The sequence below is a fragment of the Danio aesculapii genome, chromosome 16 (genome assembly GCF_903798145.1).
Source record: "Danio aesculapii chromosome 16, fDanAes4.1, whole genome shotgun sequence".
NCBI classification, from domain to species: Eukaryota; Metazoa; Chordata; class Actinopteri; order Cypriniformes; family Danionidae; genus Danio; species Danio aesculapii.
Genome location: NC_079450.1, coordinates 46,157,177 through 46,178,022, shown reverse-complemented (window position 1 = coordinate 46,178,022; position 20,846 = coordinate 46,157,177). Strand labels below are relative to the sequence as shown.

The 20,846-nt window shown below is 37.0% G+C and overlaps 1 protein-coding gene across 2 annotated transcripts in view; it reads right to left on the bottom strand.

Moving 5' to 3' along the window:
- Positions 1–10,700: 10,700 nt before the first annotated feature.
- gask1a (golgi associated kinase 1A) overlaps positions 10,701–20,846 on the bottom strand; it is an 81,297-nt gene continuing 71,151 nt past the window's right edge. For both annotated transcript variants that reach the window (XM_056475513.1, XM_056475514.1), the window contains 2 exons: positions 16,608–16,711; positions 10,701–11,898 (listed from right to left, as the gene is read on the bottom strand). In XM_056475513.1, coding sequence (XP_056331488.1) covers positions 11,694–11,898; positions 16,608–16,711 — 309 coding nt within the window. In that variant the 3' untranslated portion in view covers positions 10,701–11,693. The remainder of the gene's footprint in view (positions 11,899–16,607; positions 16,712–20,846) is intronic.

Sequence of the window (20,846 nt, the reverse complement as noted above, 5' to 3'; positions counted from 1 at the left end):
CTGGAAGATGTTCAAATTCTAATGGCAGGGACAAGACGCAAAAGAACAAGAAGCATTCCTCATTTTATGGCTTACTATATTTAGGCTGTGTAGACATCTATTGTACAAATACAGAAGTGTGAAAAAGCCCCCTTGTTTGCCCCCTTACTGATTGCTATTTTTTGTATGTTTGTCGCATTTTAATGTTTAAGATCATCAAACTAATTTAAATATTAGTCAAAGACTACACAATGCAGATTTTTACTAATAAATGGAAAACAAAATCTACATAGCGATGTTTGGTAAAATGCAATCATCATCGTGAGGTTGAAGTGAAAATGAGGCACGGATGTATAGGCAAAATAAAAGATAGTATTTTTAGGGTAATGATTTTATTAAACATGACAACAGACATTCAAAGCTTATTTTAATATTTCAATAGAAGCTTTGAATATAAATATAATGTGACAATAATGTGACTTATATGCAACCCAGGCTCATTATTGATACGTACCCCTGCATATATTTCTGGACAGCACGAAATACATCCCAGGAGGAACATTTTTTTTTTGCTTTTTTTGCTTTTTTTTCGCGAATCTACTAGAGGCCGCTGTGTACGCTCTTTCAGATCTCAAATTTCTCTCACCAGTGCTACTCATGCCTGCTGTTCTCACGTAAATCCACCAGAGGCCACTGCCGACTGACTGACTGATCGCCTGACGCACCCTCCTTCTTCCCTAAACCTGACCAATAGTATTTTAAAAACCACAGATTGACCCGCCCACCGTCTTCCTAAACCCAACCAACAGTGTTTTCAAAAGCAATCCAGAAAAAGAAAAGTCCTCACCTGATTTTTACCACGTCTTCAGATTTTACCACATTCTCACCCTGTTATTTACTTGTTCATTTTTTGTTTTGTTTTTTGTTGTTTTTAAAAGCAATCCAGAAAATGCTGTGCTTTTTCACTGTTATTTACTTTTTTTTTGCCTTTTGTTTTACCTGCTTTCTGAAACCGTTTTTCACCAGAAGCTAACCCTGTCATCTCAGTCAACTACACTCTGTGTCTTAAGTCTGACGCCGTGTGCAGCGAGCCACTGGACAAACTGGTAGCAGCGGCAAAGCCGTCCACATGGATGCAAACGGTCAGCTGGTAGCCCAAAAATACACCGAAACCAACACTTCCTAAAGGCAGTGCGAATTCTGATGGTCAGACGATCATTTGTTCGAGTATGTCAAAGTATGTCACAAGTGAGTTTAAGTTGTGTTGTTAGTGTTTAAGTTCGGATGCAGTCATATACAACACGATTTTATGATTGTGAAGTTCTGCATTCTGCAAATTGTTCCCATTCTGAAAGTACACCAATAACAAAAGACTGAATCACAGGACCAATCTTGGCAGACTAGCGTCACACTCATTTGAGAGGCACTGAGCAAATAAAGTGTAAATAAATGCATTTTATAAGTCAATGAAAGTGTTTTTAGACCTTGCATGCATGTCAACCTGTTGTTGTAGACTCCCAAAACTAAAACATGAACCTTTCATAATCCATAATAGGGGTACTTTAAAAATCAAAAGTTAACCACTCATACATATATAACATGTTATTGTGGTAAATATATAAGCCTTATAAAAGATCAAACGATTGAAAATAAAAATGTACTCACTTTTTGCGCAACCATTCAAAAAAAAAAAAAAAGCATTAAACGGCACCTATGGTGAAAAATTTACTTTTCAAGCTGTTTGGACAGACATATGTGTAGGTATAGTGTATAGACCGTCATATTGGGGTAATATAAACACACCCAGTCCATTTTTTTTAATTTAACATCATAAAAATGGTGGACCAATTGGAGTGGTTTTCAGACAGTCCGGTATTAACATGTCTCCGTAGTAACGCGTATAATCATATCAACGAGACAGGACGTGCGTAAAGCAACCAGGAATAAAAGGTCTGTTCAGTTTGCTAGTATCATCAATCATCATCAAATGTGATCTAGAATGAGTTTTACAAGTTTAAAATGTTTTAAAACAGAGCATGTGTGTAATGAATTACAGCGATTAACTTCAGCTTTACTTCATCAGCACAGCCGCGTGTCAGAACAATTGTAAAGGAAGACGCTTCAATCCCGGTTTGTGGAGGTTAAATCAGGTTTATTTTGTACATTAACATAACAGATATCAACACAGCAGTGGAGATTAACCTGTATCCTGTCACATTTGCGTGCAAAAAGAATGCAAAGCTAAACACGCGTGCTGTCTGTGTGTGTGCGTGTCCACTCTGTGTGTGTGTGTGTCTGTGTGTGTGCGTGAACTTTGTAACGAGATTGTGTGTGACATATTGTTGCAACTCCACAACAAATGCATCAAATAGTCATTGGTAAAGGTCTCACTGTAGTATTTCTCACAATCCTTGCATGAGATCTTCTTCCTTTATGTCTGTCTGTTGTCTGAAGCAGCCGAGGGAGGAGATTCAGGCACACTGACAGGCACATGGAAATGGTGGGCGTGACGGACTAGCCTTAAAGGTGCAGTACAAAAAAAAAAAACGCTATAAGCTATAAAAGGTATAATAAAAAATCTGATGGGTGTTTTGAGCTGAAACTTTACAGACACATTCTGGAGACGCAAAAGACTTATTAAATCTGGGAAAAGGGGTGCCCTTTAAAAGTTTCTTTCGTTGAACACAAAAGAAGATTTTTTGTTGGAAACTGGTAACCTCTGACTTTCATAGTAGGAAAAAAAAATACTATGGAAGTCATTGGCTACCGATTTCCATTATTGTTTCTGTATGAACTATATGTATTACCTTCCACTATATGACCAAGTAATTAACCAGGAGAAAAGTTTTAGTAACCTCCGCTTAAAATAAGTGACGATTATTGTGAATTGTAGAGTTATTAAAAGAGCAATAAAAGAGCAGAAATGCTCCTTGGGTAATGTAGTCATGTACTTTTTGAACAACGTGGACAAAGTCTGTTCAACAAAATACCGTTTTTTTGTTAAAAAACAACAACAAAACATTTTAGAAAGGACCCTACTTTCATCTACATACTTATTTGCGTCTCTTTGTGTTTCATTCTCATTCTCCTCCTTTCTCTCCAATTACATTAGACTTAAACACTCCCCTGACTACCATTAATTAAAATTATGTTTATATTAAATGGATGCAGGCCAGAATTAACACATGGCAGAGGCTCACAGTCTTCTAAGAAACCCTCTCGCATGATCCAGCCAATAATTGCATGGTCCACTCATCTCTTGCATAATGATGAGAGAGCATGTCGTTTTATATTTCATCCTTTTTTTATCCTGACCTTGTAAGACAACCGCGATCAAGTTGCACTTATTTATAAATTGCTAAACCATGATCTTGGCAGGAAATTAAACATTTTGTTACCTTTGGGAATTAGATCTGGGAATACTTAAGAATGAAGACGCACTGGGGCACTGTTTTGCACATGTCAGTGTTTTCCGAATAGATTACATATAAAAAGATAGGTAATCTTGACAAACTATACATCAGTCTAAAGCTACAACCCTCAAGCAGCCAATGCAGCTTGTTGTTTTTCAATGGGAAGCTTATAAAGAGTGGATTTGCTCATTTTATGCAAGTTGTACAGAAAATGCTTATTAGATATGGAATAAATATCATTGTAATAACAACACACACATGCATTCAATGTTGTACATCATGGTTTATTTTGAAAGGTAAGAGTCCACAGAACAACATCCCATCTGACATATTTAGTCCACCGACACAATAGTGTCGAATTCTGAATGGTTATTCATTCGTTTATGTCACCGGTTCTTCCAGAGACCTGGGCTGTGTCCGAAACTGCATACTTCAATACTATACAGTATGCTAAAATCAGTATGCGAGCCGAGTAGCACGTCTGAATTCATTCTGAAAATGCACCTCTGTATACATTTCTGGAGAGCACCAAATATGTCCTAGGAGCTAAATTTTTGCAGTTTTTGTTTTTGCAAATACACTAGAGGCCGCTGTGTATGCGTTTTGAGATCTCAGATTCTCTTGCGAGTGCCATTCACACCTGCTCTTAAATCCTCCAGAGGCTGCTGTCGACTGACTGTTTGACTGACTGACCTACCATCCTCCTTTAAAAATCACAGATTCCCTAAACCCAACCGACAAATTTAAAAAATCTTCACCGGACTCAAACCCTATTTTCGTAGTCATCTCCTCTCTGCGTCTCAAGTCCACCGACGTACAAGGCGAGCTAACTGGACAAACTGGGAACAGTGGGAAAGCTGTCCATACAGAGGTAAGCGGTCAGCTGGTAAGCGCGAAAAGGAACGGGGTCATACCGCCCCGCAGCATTCGTTTTAAAAATTAAATTACGTTTTCAGAATGAGTCTATATTGGAATTTAGCCAATGGGTGCATGATTCTTTCAACATATGGTGATGTTCATTCATATATTGGACAGGTTGTTGTTTTATTGTACTTTGTTCGCTGTCACTGGTTCAGTGACCTTTCAATCATTACGTGACACACCTGCCCTGCACACCTCTATGCTAACAGTTCAAGCTAACGGCAGAGCGGCTGGTTTGCAAAAAGGAAACAAAGAAAAAGGATCGTCCAAAGTTTTACTTGGCTGAAATGGGTTTGAGGGATTGTTTAAAGAGACGAGGAGAATATATCTGAGGAGAGCTGATACGAAGATGTCGTGGATGAAGACTAACTTATGGTATTTTCTTACGGTGAGTATTATACTGTCATATTTCATTTACCATATGACAGTTGTTTTCTTTTAGTTTGTCTGTTTGATTTTATTGATGATTATGGAATTTTAACAGTAATTATGGACAATTATTATTTGAATAACACTATTTTGTTCTTATTAGCAAATCATTCATTCATTTTCCTTCAGCCTTATTTATCAGGGATCGGCACAGTGGAATGAACCGCCAACTATTCCAGCATATGTTTTATGCTGCAGATGCCATTCCATCGGCAACCCAGTACTAGGAAACACCCATACACTCACATTCTCACACACACTCATACACTACAGCCAATTTAGTTTACCCAGTTCAACTAGCACATGTGTTTGGACTGTGGGGGAAACCGAAGCACCCGAAACCCATGTGAACACGGGGAGAACATGCAAACTCCACATAGAAATGCCAACTGATCCAGCAGGGACTCGAACCAGTGACTTTCTTGCTGTAAGGGGACAGTGCTAAGCACTGAGCAACCATGCCGTCTAGCAATTTTTTTTTTTTTTACCTTATTTGTTTATTGGTTTAAGTGGCCATTGGTATTTTACCTGCCTTTTCTTATAATACTTAACAATATCCTTGCAGTTTGATATAAAATATTGAGTCATCAAGTACATAACACATCCATGCATTCAGCATTTATGCTAAACAAATCCAATGTTCTTAAGGGTTCAAATATCTCCGTTGTTTTGTTGAACTGTTTTCCCAAGTCTAAAAAGAAGCAGTCAAAGCTACTTTGAAAAGAAATTGGAAGCAGAACACAGGCAGGAGTCTCTGGCCCACATTAGGCAAATGTAAATGAGACCTGTGGGAATTTAAACTGGATGAAAGGAAGATTTAATGTTTCGCTGATATCATTTATTTTTCTCCCTTGGCGTGCTCCTAATCTTCGATGCACAATCAGTATGAGGCTTATAGGAAGTGACAAGATCAGCTCACGAACAGATGGGCTTGATATTGCCACTTTAAACCGCACTGCTTCGTTCTCTGTTCATTTGATTTGAAGAACTGATTTCTGTTCAATGTGTCTTTGAATCATTATAAAGTTTGCAGTTGTGCTCGAACATTTAAAGAAAAATAAATGCACTATTCACAAAATCTTACATAACCACTTTTTTTTTCCAAGACAAAATTCAAAGGATAAATGTTTGAAAATTTACATGGCTTATAATTACATTTCCAAAAAGAATGACCATTTAATTATGAAACAATTATTAATTCAAAAGCCACAACACACTTGAGATTAACTTTGTATATAATTATGTGAAAAAGACACCCTATTAAATTACTCATTTTACACATCAGGTTTAAAGTTTTGGAAATAAAATCTACTTATAACAAAACTAATCAGTCCTTGCTAATTGAATGACTTAAAAGGTGTAATGATGGGTCAGACGAAGAAGGATCCATTTGCAGCGTCTTTATTAAAGTGATGACAGATAGACAAACAGAGGTTTGATTAGAAGCAGACAGAAACAAATGACGGCACTCACTCAAAGTCGAATGAAAAGCGGGGTCATAGGCAGGCCGCAATAATGCATAAACAATGAGACAGGTGATGGTCAGGGCAGAATCACAACGGTAAACAGTACAGTGTCGGGGTAGGCAGCAGAGAATTGATAGTCAGGCAAACAGTTTGCAACAAATAAACAGTCAGCAAGTGTAGGAAACCAATTAAAATTGAGCGTAGAGCAAATTAAGATCTCACAGTGTTTGACTGGATGCATGAACTTATATGTGTATGTGTACAGTCAGAGTACTAAGTACCAAGAGGGCTTGTGCGGAATGGGGAGTTCGTCATTTCAGATTTCTGCCAATTCTCTGCTGGTCGGTGAGGGGATTAGCTGGGGCTGAGTCAATGACTAAAGGTTAGTTCACGCAATATTAAAAATTCTCTCAATAATTACTCATCCTCATGTTGTTTCAAAGCCCGAAACCTTCATTCATCTTCAAAAAACAAATTACGATATGTTGAATGAAGTGCCTTCATCTTTAATTGACAGCAAAAGTTTTGATTTGTTAAAAGTCCAGAAAGGTGCCAAAATATATCATCAAAACTGTCAAAAATAATAAGTCTATCAACAGTTTCTTCTCCTCAGTGTGGAGGCGGGGTGGGGGTGGGGGTGGGGGGGGGAGTTAGGAAGATTCTAAGGGCCCATACTTTTATGGGGGCCCCCAGAGACATTATCAAGGGCCTGCGCCAATTCCCACCCGAATAACCTTCTTCACTTTCAGCCGTGATAACATGTCCCCCCCCCCCCCCCCAATTTAGTGGCTGATTTGTATGATTTTGTACGATCTCATTCATACAATTTAGTACAATTTGCTCATCCCCCAATGACAGTTGGGTTTAGGGGTGGAGTTTGGAGCCCTTTTAAAAATCAAACATTTCCATAAGTCTGAACTTGTATAAATTTGCTGGAATTAGCTACTAAACTGACAAAATGTAAAATAGCTTCGTTTCCTTGTGAGAACATGTTGGAAAGACTGATAATGTCATACAGAAATGATTACGTTAGGTAATCTCTGCTTTTCTATCTTGGCTTTATTTTTGCTAAATAAATAATTACACGTGAGACGTCGTAATGTTGTTTATCTGAGGTTATTTCTTCAAAATTTTAAGACCTGCCGAGGATCATATAGTTTATTATCAATAGCATGTCCTGATAAGGAAAACCATTAAATTCAATAGGGTGTCCTAACATTTTTGGGTGATTAAATAGTCATAATTTTTGGAAATGTAATTATAAATAACGTACATTTTAAAACATTGATCATTCTGTTTATAAGTAGCTGAAGTTGAATTTTGTCTTGGAAAGAAAAGTGGTTATTTGTGAATTGTAAGTTTATTTTGCGCACATCAATGCAGTTTTGCGGTTTGTGTCTTTCTTTGTTTATTTGAGCACAACTGTTATCATTTAAAGACACATTGAACAAAAATCAGTTCTTCAAATCAAATGAACAGAGACTGAAGCAGTGGTTTAAAGTGGCCTGTATTTGGGTGAATCATCTGAAGCAGATTAGATGACTTTAAAATATTAAAGAAAATAAAGGAAAAACAACAACAAGATGATTGAGAGCCTCTGGTGTAAATGATCTTTTCTCAGAAAAAGTGACAACCATCCCATCACAACGACATAAAAATACACGTCAAAAATGATCAATCATCAAAAAATCGATTTCATGTTAAAACATTGACGTCTATTTGACATCCACTCATTGATGCCCTTTTAATATGCCACCAAAATAACAACCCAAAAAGTATTTTTCCCCCCTACAACAGTGGTCCTACAAGACCCCTACAAGACTGGTCAATGCATGAAAATTTTACAACGGACCAGAGGCGATGGTTTGTAGGTTGCTAGGCGACCATCAATCGTTTTCTCAGAGGATGACAAATTAACAAAACATTGCTGTCTCTCTGAAGTTTTATTTATGGAGAATATTACAAAACACTGCAGTGTTTGGGTGTTCTGTGTTTGTCTGAGATAATTAGTCTACAGAAATGTGTATTTTCCATACAAGCTGAAGATAATCGGTCAGTTCTTGTCACGTGACTTGCGATGCGCTCGTGGTATTCATTCAACTGGGTGTGTCTGGAAGGCACGAGTGCACCCCAATTAGAAAAATGAACTTGTGAGTACTCTAGAAAAAAAGCAATATGTGAACGACCCCTAAAAGGCAGTTCCAGCAGTTGATCTTGCACAGACCAGGTGGATTCACCTGATTTGTTGACAAAATTGCGGGTCCTTCACCGGACCTTTTCCCCTTCAATAAGAAACTTTCTAAAGACACCTGTTTCTTACTCATTTTGCTGCTTGTGGGTTAAATTTGGGTGCTCAAGTGACCGAGATGTAATTGAGAGAATCCGGTCCTTTTTCTAAATAAAAAAAAATTATAAATAAAATATTGTTCAGACTCAGATAATAAATAAAACTGAAATAATTGATGATTTCTTGTGCGGCCCGGCACCAATTGATCCACGGACCGGTACTGGTCCACGACCCGTTGGTTGAGGACCACTGTCTTACAATACATGTACTCTACCTTGATGTCAAAACAACATCAAACATCTAACATTGACATCAAAAAACACATCAAAAATCAGTTACGGGACATTCGTGTAATCAATTTTTGACATGTTGTTTGATGCCAAAGTTAGATGTAAATTTTATGTCGTTTTGACATCAAGGTAGTCGATTGACATAAAATCTATAGTTTTTTATGCAAATTTGATGTCATTTTGACATCAAGGTGCCTGCTAGGATGTTTAACAGTGTGTACAGTATGTGGCCTGAACACTTTTTGCTTTCAATTTGATAGCACAAATTTCGACTCAGCAGTTTTATGCATAATTGTGCCTTTGGGCACTGAGTGTCCTGTTAGATCCCAGCAGGAATCATCTGAAGAGGGTTCAGCTTCATCCCAATTTCATAGTCTTCAGCCTCTATTCTAAACTGTATACAATCTTCATTGAAGATTTAACTTGTATTATCATCGTTCCTTTATATTTTGAAGTTTCAAGGTCAGTGTAAAAAGACTTATGACTAGCCTAATTAGCTTAGCTTTTTTTCTTTTACAGATTACGTTACCATTTCTGAATGTACCTGATAGCCTTGCAAGACATTCTAAACTGAAGTCAAAAATCTGGTGTCATCAAACACATTTATTTTGACTATAGTAAATGACAGCACCGTGATAGAGACATAGGACAAAGCTTGCATGTCCTTTTATAACTGCTGTTAGGTTTAAAAATGAAAACATTATTTATAAAGTTCTTTTAACACATTATCCCCTTTAATTTAACTTTATGATTATTATATCAAACTTCATAGCACTTACAGATTTCTCATTACTCCTATTCCACAGAGAGAAGTTCAGTCATTCATTTTAAATGAAAAACAACTTGTTTTATGTAATGACAATTAATTTATTATTGGTAATGTTTTTTAATGACACATGCATGTTTTATATTGCAAATGTCTTAAATGTAAAATATAATGAATTAGTCAATGTGAGGGGCAGCTGTGACTCTAAAGGACCCCCTTAAAACAGTCCAACTCTGCACAGTACATTGGTGTCTGACAAATTCTGCAATGTTTCATAGTTTTAGACTATTCTAAATACAGATGGTAAAATATTCTCGCTCACAACCATAATATGTCAACTTCCTCATCCAATTTCTGAGGATGATGATTTTTTTAGCCAGTTGCATTAGCATGTGGCATCAATAGAAAAACAAAATGCAACTACATTAACACTATGTGCTTAGTAAAAGATATGTCCAAAATGTCAACAGCATTAGATGCCAACAATTTTCTTAAATCTGAATCTTGAAACAATGTGTTAATGGATAAAGGTTTTTGAAACTATAACACTTTTTGTTGGCATTGTTTTAATGGAGTGTATTTATTGTATTTGATAGCTTAAATTACTACAAATTTATGTTTTTTTATCACTTGCGTCAGATGGATATTAATAAATAATTTAGCTGTTTTAAATTTGTTGAACAATTTTTAATACGGAAATGGAATCTGTCTACCAGTATAATGTGTCTGATGATGTTGATGTTGAAGTGATGGCATGGAAAAAGCATATATATTTTCTTTTTAATTAAAAAGGAGAACAGTTGGGAGGTGTTATAGTACATGTAAGATAGGAAAATGAAGTTTCATTTGTCTCAGTATGACAAAAACTTTTATTTTGTTGCATATTATAAGACAATGAAAGTGTTTTTTGAGTGTTTTATTTTGCACCCGGTTTGTCCCACTTCTCAATAAAGATTTTGCACACATACAGGCAACCCCGTGCTTTCCTTCGTCAAGTCCTTATAACTGCATTAAATATGAAATATCTTCAAATTATTTGTATTGTCTAAACGATCTGTGATGGCAATGTGCAAAGGTTCTATTTTTGAAACTGTTTCTATTCCTTTGACACTGTGAACAACAGCATAAACTACAATGATAACAATCACCTCAGATACTAAATATGTACTTTATTCTGCATTGAATGGTACCAGTATGAGTTTGAATCACATTTTACAAGACTTTTATTGCCATACTGAAAATGGCAGCAGATCTTGAAAATAAAATAACTAGCAAACAAAGAGTGAATGAATGAATGTTAGTGCTGATTCAGTGTAATCCAACAACACAAATCACTCAGCAATGTAGTTTTAATAATGTTAATGTGGTTTGATACTTATTCATGAGATTCTATGCAGATTTGTTGGGAGTATAGTGCTTTTTAATGGTTGGTATTAAAATGCTTTTGTCATCAAATGCAAGGTTACACACAATTGATTCATGTTATGCCAACGCAAATAGATTAGGTTCCCTTTTTTTGACAAATATAGGTGGATTTAACATAAAACATTTAAATTGCCATAACCATGCCCCATCCACACCCCCCCTTCCACACACACACAAAAAAATCAAGAATTGTGTTGTTACAGCTCATTTTAAATGAGTAGTTTGAATCAATTTTTTTTGAGTCTTGCTTGTCAATGTAATGTTGTTGTGTCACATGTTGTTAGGACACCATGTTTGAGTGTCCTGTCAAACAGCACATTTACTTTAGCACTAAAAGAAAAACAAATAACTTTTTGTATTGTATCTGGTTAGGACATGGTGCAAGTCTCTTCACAGTGATGGCCCTCTACATGAGTCCTGCTCTGCAAATGACCATCTGGAATCTCTTCTCTCAGACACTGAGAGCATTAGTTAATCACAGTTCAAGGACTGTCAAGCCTGATTAGGGAAATCGCCTCAAAAATCCATGAAAATATACTGCTTCCTCTCATTTAATCTATCATGCATGGTTTGAATGACTTTCTATACAGCAAAACAAAGACATCTGAGACAAGCACAATTAATGAATATGGAAGACTGAAATCAATGCAAAAGATTTCCATAAAACGTTCCTGTCATCTGAGAATTCAGTATTTGGTTATTTTCAGTATAAGAGTGTTATAGATCTCTGTTTAGTCGAAGGTTCTTCTCTTGTATGTGCCTGAGCAAGGCCTTGGCTCTTTGTTCTGTGTGCTGGATTAGGGATTTAAGTCCAGACGCCTCTCCTCTGCTCAGCCAGAATTCCCGATCCACAGACAGGGAGTGAAGGAGCATCTTCTTCAGACATCCCGACTGCAGAATTGAAACAGCCTTCTCAGGAAACCTGTTGGATCACAATTACACAGACCCTTTGAATATGTGGATTAGTTATACCACTTTTTTCCCCCAGAAATTAAACAGGTGCTAGTTCGGAGCCAGTAACAACGTTTCAATCCAAAAATGCTAATTTAACTTATGTGCAAAACTGGAATTTTAACTGGAATCCATCTAATGGGTCAAAGAGAACAAAATTGTCACACCCTGATAAACTAGTGCCAAATATCAAAGGGGAAAAAAGGATTCTGTGGGCCTTTTTTCTTATATAATAAACAACTTCAGAAGATGAAACACAATGAAAGTGTGGTGGTGATGTGAATTCGCTCTTTGTGAGCACAACTACTACAAAACTTTATGATGGACTTTGGTTAAGGTAATTACCAAATTACCATTTCAAACTTGTGCAATTTGGTCAGTCTGCTGGTTGGTCTATTAATGCTGTCCCATTCATTTTTGTTATCACATGATCTGTTAAAACAAAATCACATGACCTTTTTTATTGCATACTGGAATTTATTTGGTAAATGTGTTTTCAACGTTTATTGAACACAGCGAATCCAACGTGTTCATGTAGTGTGCCATAATTTGCAAAGACACAGATTACAAGCGGAAAAAATGTGCTCATTCAGCATGACTTAATTGCATAGACACAGATTACAAGTGGAAATAATGTGTTCGTGAAGTGCATTTTAGTTTACAAAGATGAAGACTTTGATAATAATGTGTTAAGCATTGTGTTCTGCGTTTTCAAAAATTACATTCAAACCTATTTTTTTTTCATCCAACACAATCTCACTGCTAGTTTGTATTAATTTGTACAACCTCATTCATACATTTTTTTTCCAGGTTTTGATGCTTGGAATTCCTAAATTTTCATTGCCAATCTTAAGCCAATTGTAATGGTTTGTTTTTGTCCAATTTTAAATTTCCCTACCCATCGCAGAGCCTGGGGATCCAGAGTACGTGCTCCAGCATGGCCGCCCCTGGTCCATTCATACATTTTAATACAATTTCAATGAGAGGTTGGGTTAGGGGTGTGGTTTGGGGGCATGCCTAATTCAAAAACTTGTATGTTTTTATGTTTATGTTTGTATGTTAAGAAATTGTAAAAAACCATACGAATTAGCCACTGTTCAGACAATACGTAAAATAGTTGTACTTCCTTGTCAAAACCGGACTGGTTCATCTGGTTGGTCACAGTTATCCTGTCCTCAGCCCCTGATGCAAGTGCTTCTTACTTCTAGCCCAGCAATGTTTTGGCTCTACTTAAAGGTACCATGATGTGCTTTGAAATGTGCATTTTTAAATAGCCAATAGCATTCTGTTTTATCACCTTTTATCAGCCAGTGAGAGTGTTTGAGCTCAAGCTCATTAAATGTGAAGCATCTTGAAGGTGGCGGGGCATGTCAGAATAGAGAGTATTTGAATGGTCAAGATTTTATGAGAAACTCAAGTATGAGGTAATGTGAAGAAACCATTGATCCATTTAGGCGGAAGTGACAAACTACAAGCGTTACATGTTTTTATCAATTTTATACTTTCAAAATAAAAATGATACTAAAATCTATAAAACCTTTTTTTTTTTATTTCATGAGACCTGTAAGAACTACTTTTCCTGGTTGAGAAACAGTGCTTTGGGTGTCAAAGGACAAAAAAATCAATTTGGAACCAAGCTCCAGCTCTAAACTAGCACTCAAACCACCTTAGTAGAAAAGGGGTATTAGAGTGATAGGGGAAAGTATTCTTACAACATTCTTCTTCTGAAATGTGTAGCTATAAAAATAAATGTGTACTTCTAATGCTGCTGCTGCTTTTTATCTAAATGGACTTGCAATGCAATTTTTATAGCAGTCTGCAATTTGTTACCAACCTGCTTTAGCACACCTACCTGAAAAGCTTGATTAGTTGGTTCAGGTATACGAGATAAGGGTTGGAACCCTGCTGGACAGTGAGTCCTCAACTGCAGGACTGAAGACCTCTTTTCGTCTTTTTTTTTTATATGTACAATAACTTTAGATCACTAATGAGTAACTTTGGTCACTGAACAGCAACTGTCTTTAAAGTTAATTTCCAACCTGCTTTAGTACACCTGCCTGTGATTTTAAAGCAGGAGTGGGCAAACTCTGTCCTGGAGGGCTGGTGTCATGCAGAGTTTTGCGCTGACCATAATCAAACACACCTGCCTACAGCTTCTAGTGACCTAGTAAAGACAATGATTAGGATTAGGATACTAATTAGGATACTTTGATTGTTGTCCCTGTTTTAAAGTGATATTGAAAAGCTTGATTAACTTGTTTACATGTGTCTCAAGCTGCGGTCACACTAGAGTTTGAATTTGCGAAATTCTGTCGTACATCGCTGTGAAAAGGGGTGGGATTAAACAAGATGATTAGACTTTTAAAAAAGCCAACGATGGCTCCATATTTTTAATTTCTGTCCAGAGAGGTCATGTTTTGATCCTCGATTGGTCTCACGCAGTCAAGTGATGCGATTTCGCTGGTCAGAGTTCACCAAGCTTAAACTTTCCAATGCAACGATCTGCGAAACTTGATGCATGACCCTGCGTTTCCGGTCTGACGCATTTGCATGCGTATGAATGTAAGTCTATGGGGAGAATAGCTCAGTGTGACCGCAGCTTAAGACAGGGGAGTCTAAACTCGGTCCTGCAGATTTTAGCTCAAACTTACCTTAATACACCTGCAAGGATACTGAAAAGCTTGATTAACTTGTTCACATGTGTCTATGACAGTGAAGTCCAAACTCGGCCCTGTGGATTTTAACTCAAACTCACCTCAATACACCTGCAAGGACATTTCTAGAAAGCCTAGTATAGCTGCGCTCAAACTAGAGGTTGAGCATACATAATTCTGTCATAGTGTTCTGCAAAACAGCGTGGGATTTAACAAGATGATAAGACATTAAAATTTTTAATTGCTCCAAATTCAAAAATTTTGTCCAGAGGTCATGTTTTGATCTTCGATTGGTCTTACGCAATCACATGATCCAATTTCGCAGGTCAGAGTTCACCAAGCTTGAAGCTTCACCAAGCTTTCCAACTCAGCAAACTGCGAAACTTGTCAAATGAGCTTGTATTTCTGGTCTGACGCATTTGCATGCATATGAATGGAAGTCTATGAGGAGCGGCTTAAGAGCGTGATGAGCTTGCCCAGGTGTGTCTGATTGGGGTTGGAACTAAACTTTGCAGGACACCAGCCCTCCAGACCGAGTTTGGGCACCCCTGGTCAATGAGGACATCAGTGTGTCAAGAACACATGACTGTTTTCTGCAAAGACTTTGATGATGAATCAGTCTCTACACCAGGAATGGGCAAGCTTGATCCTCGAGGATCAAGTTTTTTCAATGATGCAGAGCTCCAAGATTAATCAAACTCCTGAACACACTAATCAGTGTCTGCAAGGTCATTTGAAAGTTACAAGCCGGTGTGTTTGATTAGGGTTGGAGCAATACCATGAAGGTCCAGGCCCTCCAGGATCAAGTTTGACCATCCGTGCTCCACACCACGGGTCTCAATCTTGATTTCTGGAGGGCCGCAGCTCTGCACAGTTTTACTCCAACCCTAATAAAACATACTGGTACCAACTAATCAAGGTGTCCAAGACTACTAGCGAAGTCTATTAAGCAGGTGTGAGTTGAAGGTGGTTAGAGCTAAACTCTGCAGAGTTGTGGCCCTTCAGGAATTGAATTTGAGATTATTGCTCTACACCAGGGGTGACTAACCCTGTTCTTGGAGATCTACCTTTTTGCAGACCCTTATCAGACCCACCTACCTGTAATTATCAAGTGCTGTTAAGGTCTTAATCAATTGGTCCAGGCGTGTTTGGAGCTGAATTCCGCTGAAAGGTAGATCTCCAGGAACATGGTTGAGCACTCCTGCTCTAGATCCTTTGCCCAGTCTGAACTTCTGCCCAACCCTGTAGCTCTGCCTTTACTCTGTTGGGCCAGAGGAGAACTGATGCCCGGACTGAGCCTATTTTCTACCAAGGTTTGTACTCCATTTCTATAAATTGGTGGAGTTTTGGTTCCTTACCACTCTTGCCCATGGCTTGCTTGGTTGGGGTCGGGGTAGCTGCTCTTCAGTGGATTGTCCTTCAATGATGACATTCATATTGAACTGGACTGTATCTAGAACTAGAATGTGCTAGCATTCTACCTGCCTGACCTGCCAAATACGTCCCACAAAGTGAAATATTATTATGACATTTATTTTCTTTTTTTTTCCTGTTAATCTAGGTAAAGCTGCTTTGGCATAATCTATATTGTACTAAGTGCTATAGAAACAAAGATGACTTGACTTGACTTTAGCTTCACTAGACAGTGGAGTGCAAACAAAGTTGCTTTTTCCTGACAAGGTTTGATGTCTTGCTCAGTGGCTGATTTGCAAACTGTATAGTCGGTACTAGTTGGCAAGTACTTTGAAAATATTAAAAAATTATGTTGTATAAAGGATGAATTAAATTTGGATGTACTACATCCGTTGTTATAAGTTCTCACTTTTCTGTGACCTACAGCATCAGTTACATTGTTAAACTACAATGCACAAATCCTTCTCCATGGCCCCCCAGAACTTGGAAACACTGTTCAGGGTTACTTTAAAATTGTTGAAGAAAAGTTGGCCCTGAAATTTGCAGGAAGTGTACAGTATGTATGACCTCTGACTTCTTTATAGTATAAATAGTTATAAATATGAATACTTACTCATCAATACCTTCAACCAATCTGAAGTTTAGATTGTCATGTGGTTGATGAGGTCTTCCTGCGTTATCAATAAAAACCAGTTTGGATGGTTCTGTCTTCCGAACCTGCGAATAGAGATTTTAAATGTTTTGAACACATTTAGACTCTTGTTTGTGACTTATTCCAGAATAAATTTCAAGCATTTCCATTATTTTTTAAAGTTACTTAAGTTTCGAGTGAACTTAAATTAATTATTAATTTGACATTATGCAAATAATGTGATAAAGAACATTTGATTCTGTTAATGTTGTTTAAATTATTATTAAACCTTTTAAACTACCACTAACAGTGTTGACAATAACAGAGTTGACTTTTTCCGCCATTTTGTGTTTTAACTCAAGATATTAAACTCAAACCAGATACCACATAGCATGTCTAAAATAGAAATGTATCTACTTTTATCATGTTGTTTTAAAAGAGTGAATGAGATATTGACTGAAATATCAGATTAACAGAATTGACAAATAATTAATCTGCTATTAGCATATCTTAATCATGTTTTGTACAAATGAATGAGAGAGGAATAAATGACATGCCTCAATGCCTTCTAAATATTCCCACATGATTAAGTGACATCACTTGGAGCAAGTCATGTGCATTTTCTATCATCATCACTTTACAGATTGTTATCCTTTTTATATTCAATGAAACAGTGTTGACCAGAAAATAGGAAGAGACACAATATATATATATATATATATATATATATATATATATATATATATATATATATATATATATATATATATATATATATATATATATATACATATATAATATTTTTCATTACCTGAAATTACAAATCATACAGAAAATAAATGTTTCATACAAATGACTATTGACAAAAATAGGTTTAGTGGAAGAGTTTTAGTTAATAATTTCAAGACAAAATGTCCTTGATGATTATTTTTGTGGAGAACTTGATATAATTGGTGTTATTATTCAGAAATGTTTCATTAAAGTTTTTTTTTTTTTTTTTTTTAATAACAGAAGGTTTATTTTGGAGATTCTAATAAGTTCTAATATGACCCTTATATAATACACAATGGCCAGTGTTTTGTCGAAAAAAAAAATTCTTATATACTCAACCTCAAGTTGTTCTAAACCTACAAGACTTGTATAAAACCCAAATCAAGACCATTTTTTGTTTCATAAAAAGACTATGAGACAAGATAATAACTGTTTACACTCACCGGCCACTTTATTAGGTACACATTTTGCCTTCAGAATTGTCTTAATCCTTCGTGGCATAGATTCAACAAGGTACTGGAATAATTCCTCAGAGATTTTGGTCCACATTTACATGATAGTATCACTGCAGATTTGTCGGCTGCACATCCATGATGCAAATCTCCTGTTCCACCACATCCCAAAGGTGCTCTATTGGATTGAGTTCTGGTGACTATGGAGGCTGTTTAAGTACAGTGAGCTCATTGTCATGTTCAAGAAACCAGTCTGAGATGATTCACATTTTATGACATGGCACGTTATCCTGCTGGAAGTAGCCATCAGAAGATGGGTACGCTGTGGTCATCTAGGAACAATACTCAAGTAGGTTGTGGTGTTAACACGATTCTCAATTGGTATTAATAGGCCCAAAGTGTTCCAAGAAAGTATGCCACACACCATTACACCACCACCACCACCAACCTGAACCGTTGATACAAGGCAGAATGAATCCATGCTTTCAGGTTGTTGATGCCAAATTCTGACCCTACAATCTGAATGTCGCAGCAGAAATCGAGATTCATCAGACCAGGCAACGTTTTTCCAATCTTCTATTATCTAATTTTAGTGAACTTGTGCGGATTGTACTCTCAGTTTCCTGTTCTTAGCTGACAGGAGTGGCACTCAGTGTGGTCTTCTGCTGCTGCTGCCGCCTCAAGGTTCAACGTGTTGTGAGTTCAGAGTTGCTCTTCTGCATACCTTGCTGGTAACGAGTGGTTATTTGAGTTACTGTTACCCTTCTATCAGTTTAAACCATATTGGCTATTGTCCTCAGACCTAACAAGGCCTTTGTGCCCACAGAAATGCTTCTTACAGGATATTTTCTCTTTTTCAGATCATTCTCTGTAAACCCAGATGGTCGTCTGGCACCAACAACCATGCCACATTCAAAGCCCCTTTTCTTCCCCATTCTGATGCTCAGTTTGAACTGCAGCATTACGTCTTGACCATGTCTACATGCCTAAATGCATTGAGTTGTTGCCATATGATTGGCTGATTATAAATTTGCGTTAACAAGAAGTTGTACCTAATAAAGTGGCCGGAAAATGTGTATATGATTAACAGATATCATTTCCATTCACAAATAATCATTGGTCAGTGGAATACATACAGCACATCACTTTTACTTGACACACTAGAAAAAAAATCGTAAACATTATAGCGACTTGATACCAAACACAGAGTTTTTCGGATTTTTACATAGGCCTATTTAGCCAAAAGTATATAGAAAACTGTTTAACTTATGACAAAAGTATAATTGAAACATCTTATCTGTAAGTCATACTGACATAAAATAGTATTTATTTATTTTCAGAACACATTTATTTTCAAGGTTGGGACTAACAACAGAGACATCCTTTAGTAATTATGATTGCAATAAGCTTTGTATGGCTTTCTGCAATGGCAGAGGGACATTTCAGAAACTGTGAAAGGATTTTGTGGGCAAGAACTATTAAAACAGATGACTTTTGCAGACTGGCTCCAAAAACCTAACCTCAACCACCATAGCTCCAGCTCTGAAATCTGTCAGATAATGACTACAAAACCAATCTAAAGGCTCTCATGGAAACTGATTGCCTCGACTCCTTTTAGCTACCTCACTTAATTTAGTTGTGTTTCCAACTCACAGTGTGAGTGGAAGCTCAAGCTTCGTGTAGACGTCAAGAGCTGTTGGAAAGTTATTATTTCTGATATTGGAAAGCAGAATGAAAGAAACAGCAACAAAAATTTCTACACTCTCCTGGTAGAAAACGAATACTTGCCAGCTGCAGGACCTTGTCAGGAGGTCAGTCAATACAACTTGATGGAAAAAGGCAAGTGTTTCAAGTTTCACCAAAGCCATGGTGTCATCATTTATGCATGTTTTATCTCTTCAATGTCAAGTGGAATCCTGACTATAGTCTAATAGCACTTGCACACAAAAAAGATTTAGTTTTTTGGGGGATATTGTTGTATTGTTTTTTTAAGGACACTTGCACAAGATCAAGGTTGAAACATTCTTGAAATAATTTAGTTTTATTATTTTTAAAATGAATATCAGTATATTTTATAGATGTTGTTTAGTGCTGTAAATACTGGAAATACTCCTTGTAAATTCTGACTTAATGTTACTTTTATTCAACCAGCAGTTTCTTTTGGACCTGAAATGACACAGGCTTCTGTCAAAAGATAATAATACAATGTACAATAATTTCAGGCTAAACGTGTGCCTAATTTCATCCCTTTGTACCACTGATATTTGGTTTTTCATATTCGTTATCCTACAGAAATTGTCTTGCACAATAACCCTGAATTTGATGCATATTAATGAATCCATAAAAAATATAGTGAAACAAAACTTACAAAACAATCAGCATAGGCTCATTCTGAAAACATAGCCCTATTTACATTTCTGGAGATTGCGAATTATGTAGCCAGAAGTACGGATAGCTGCATTTCATCTTTAAAACGAACAATATGGGGTGGTATGACGCCGTTTCTTTTCACGCTTACTAGCTGACCGCTTACCTCCGTATGGACTGCTTTTCTGCTGTTACCCGTTTGTCCGGTAGCTTGCCATGTACATCAGCGAACTTGAGACGCAGTGAGGAGTTAACCATGACGACGGGGTTCAAGTCTGGTCAAGAACGGTTCCAAAAAAGCATGTAAGACTAAAGCCAAAAAATAAAATAAACAAGTAAATAACAGGGTGAGAATGTGGTACAATTTTAAACGTGGCTAAAAATCAGGCGAGGGCTTTTCTATTTTCTGGATTGCTTTTTAAAACTGTCGGCTGAGTCAAGGGAAGTGGGTGGATGGGTCAATTGGTGCTTTCGAAAAGACTATTGGTTTGGTTTAATGAAGGAAGAGGGTGGGTCAGTTGATCGGTCAGTCATTCAGTAAGTCAAACAGTCAGTCGACAGTGGCCTCTGGTGGATTTACGTGAGAACAGCAGGCGCAAATGGCACTCGTGAGAGAAATTTGAGAACTCAA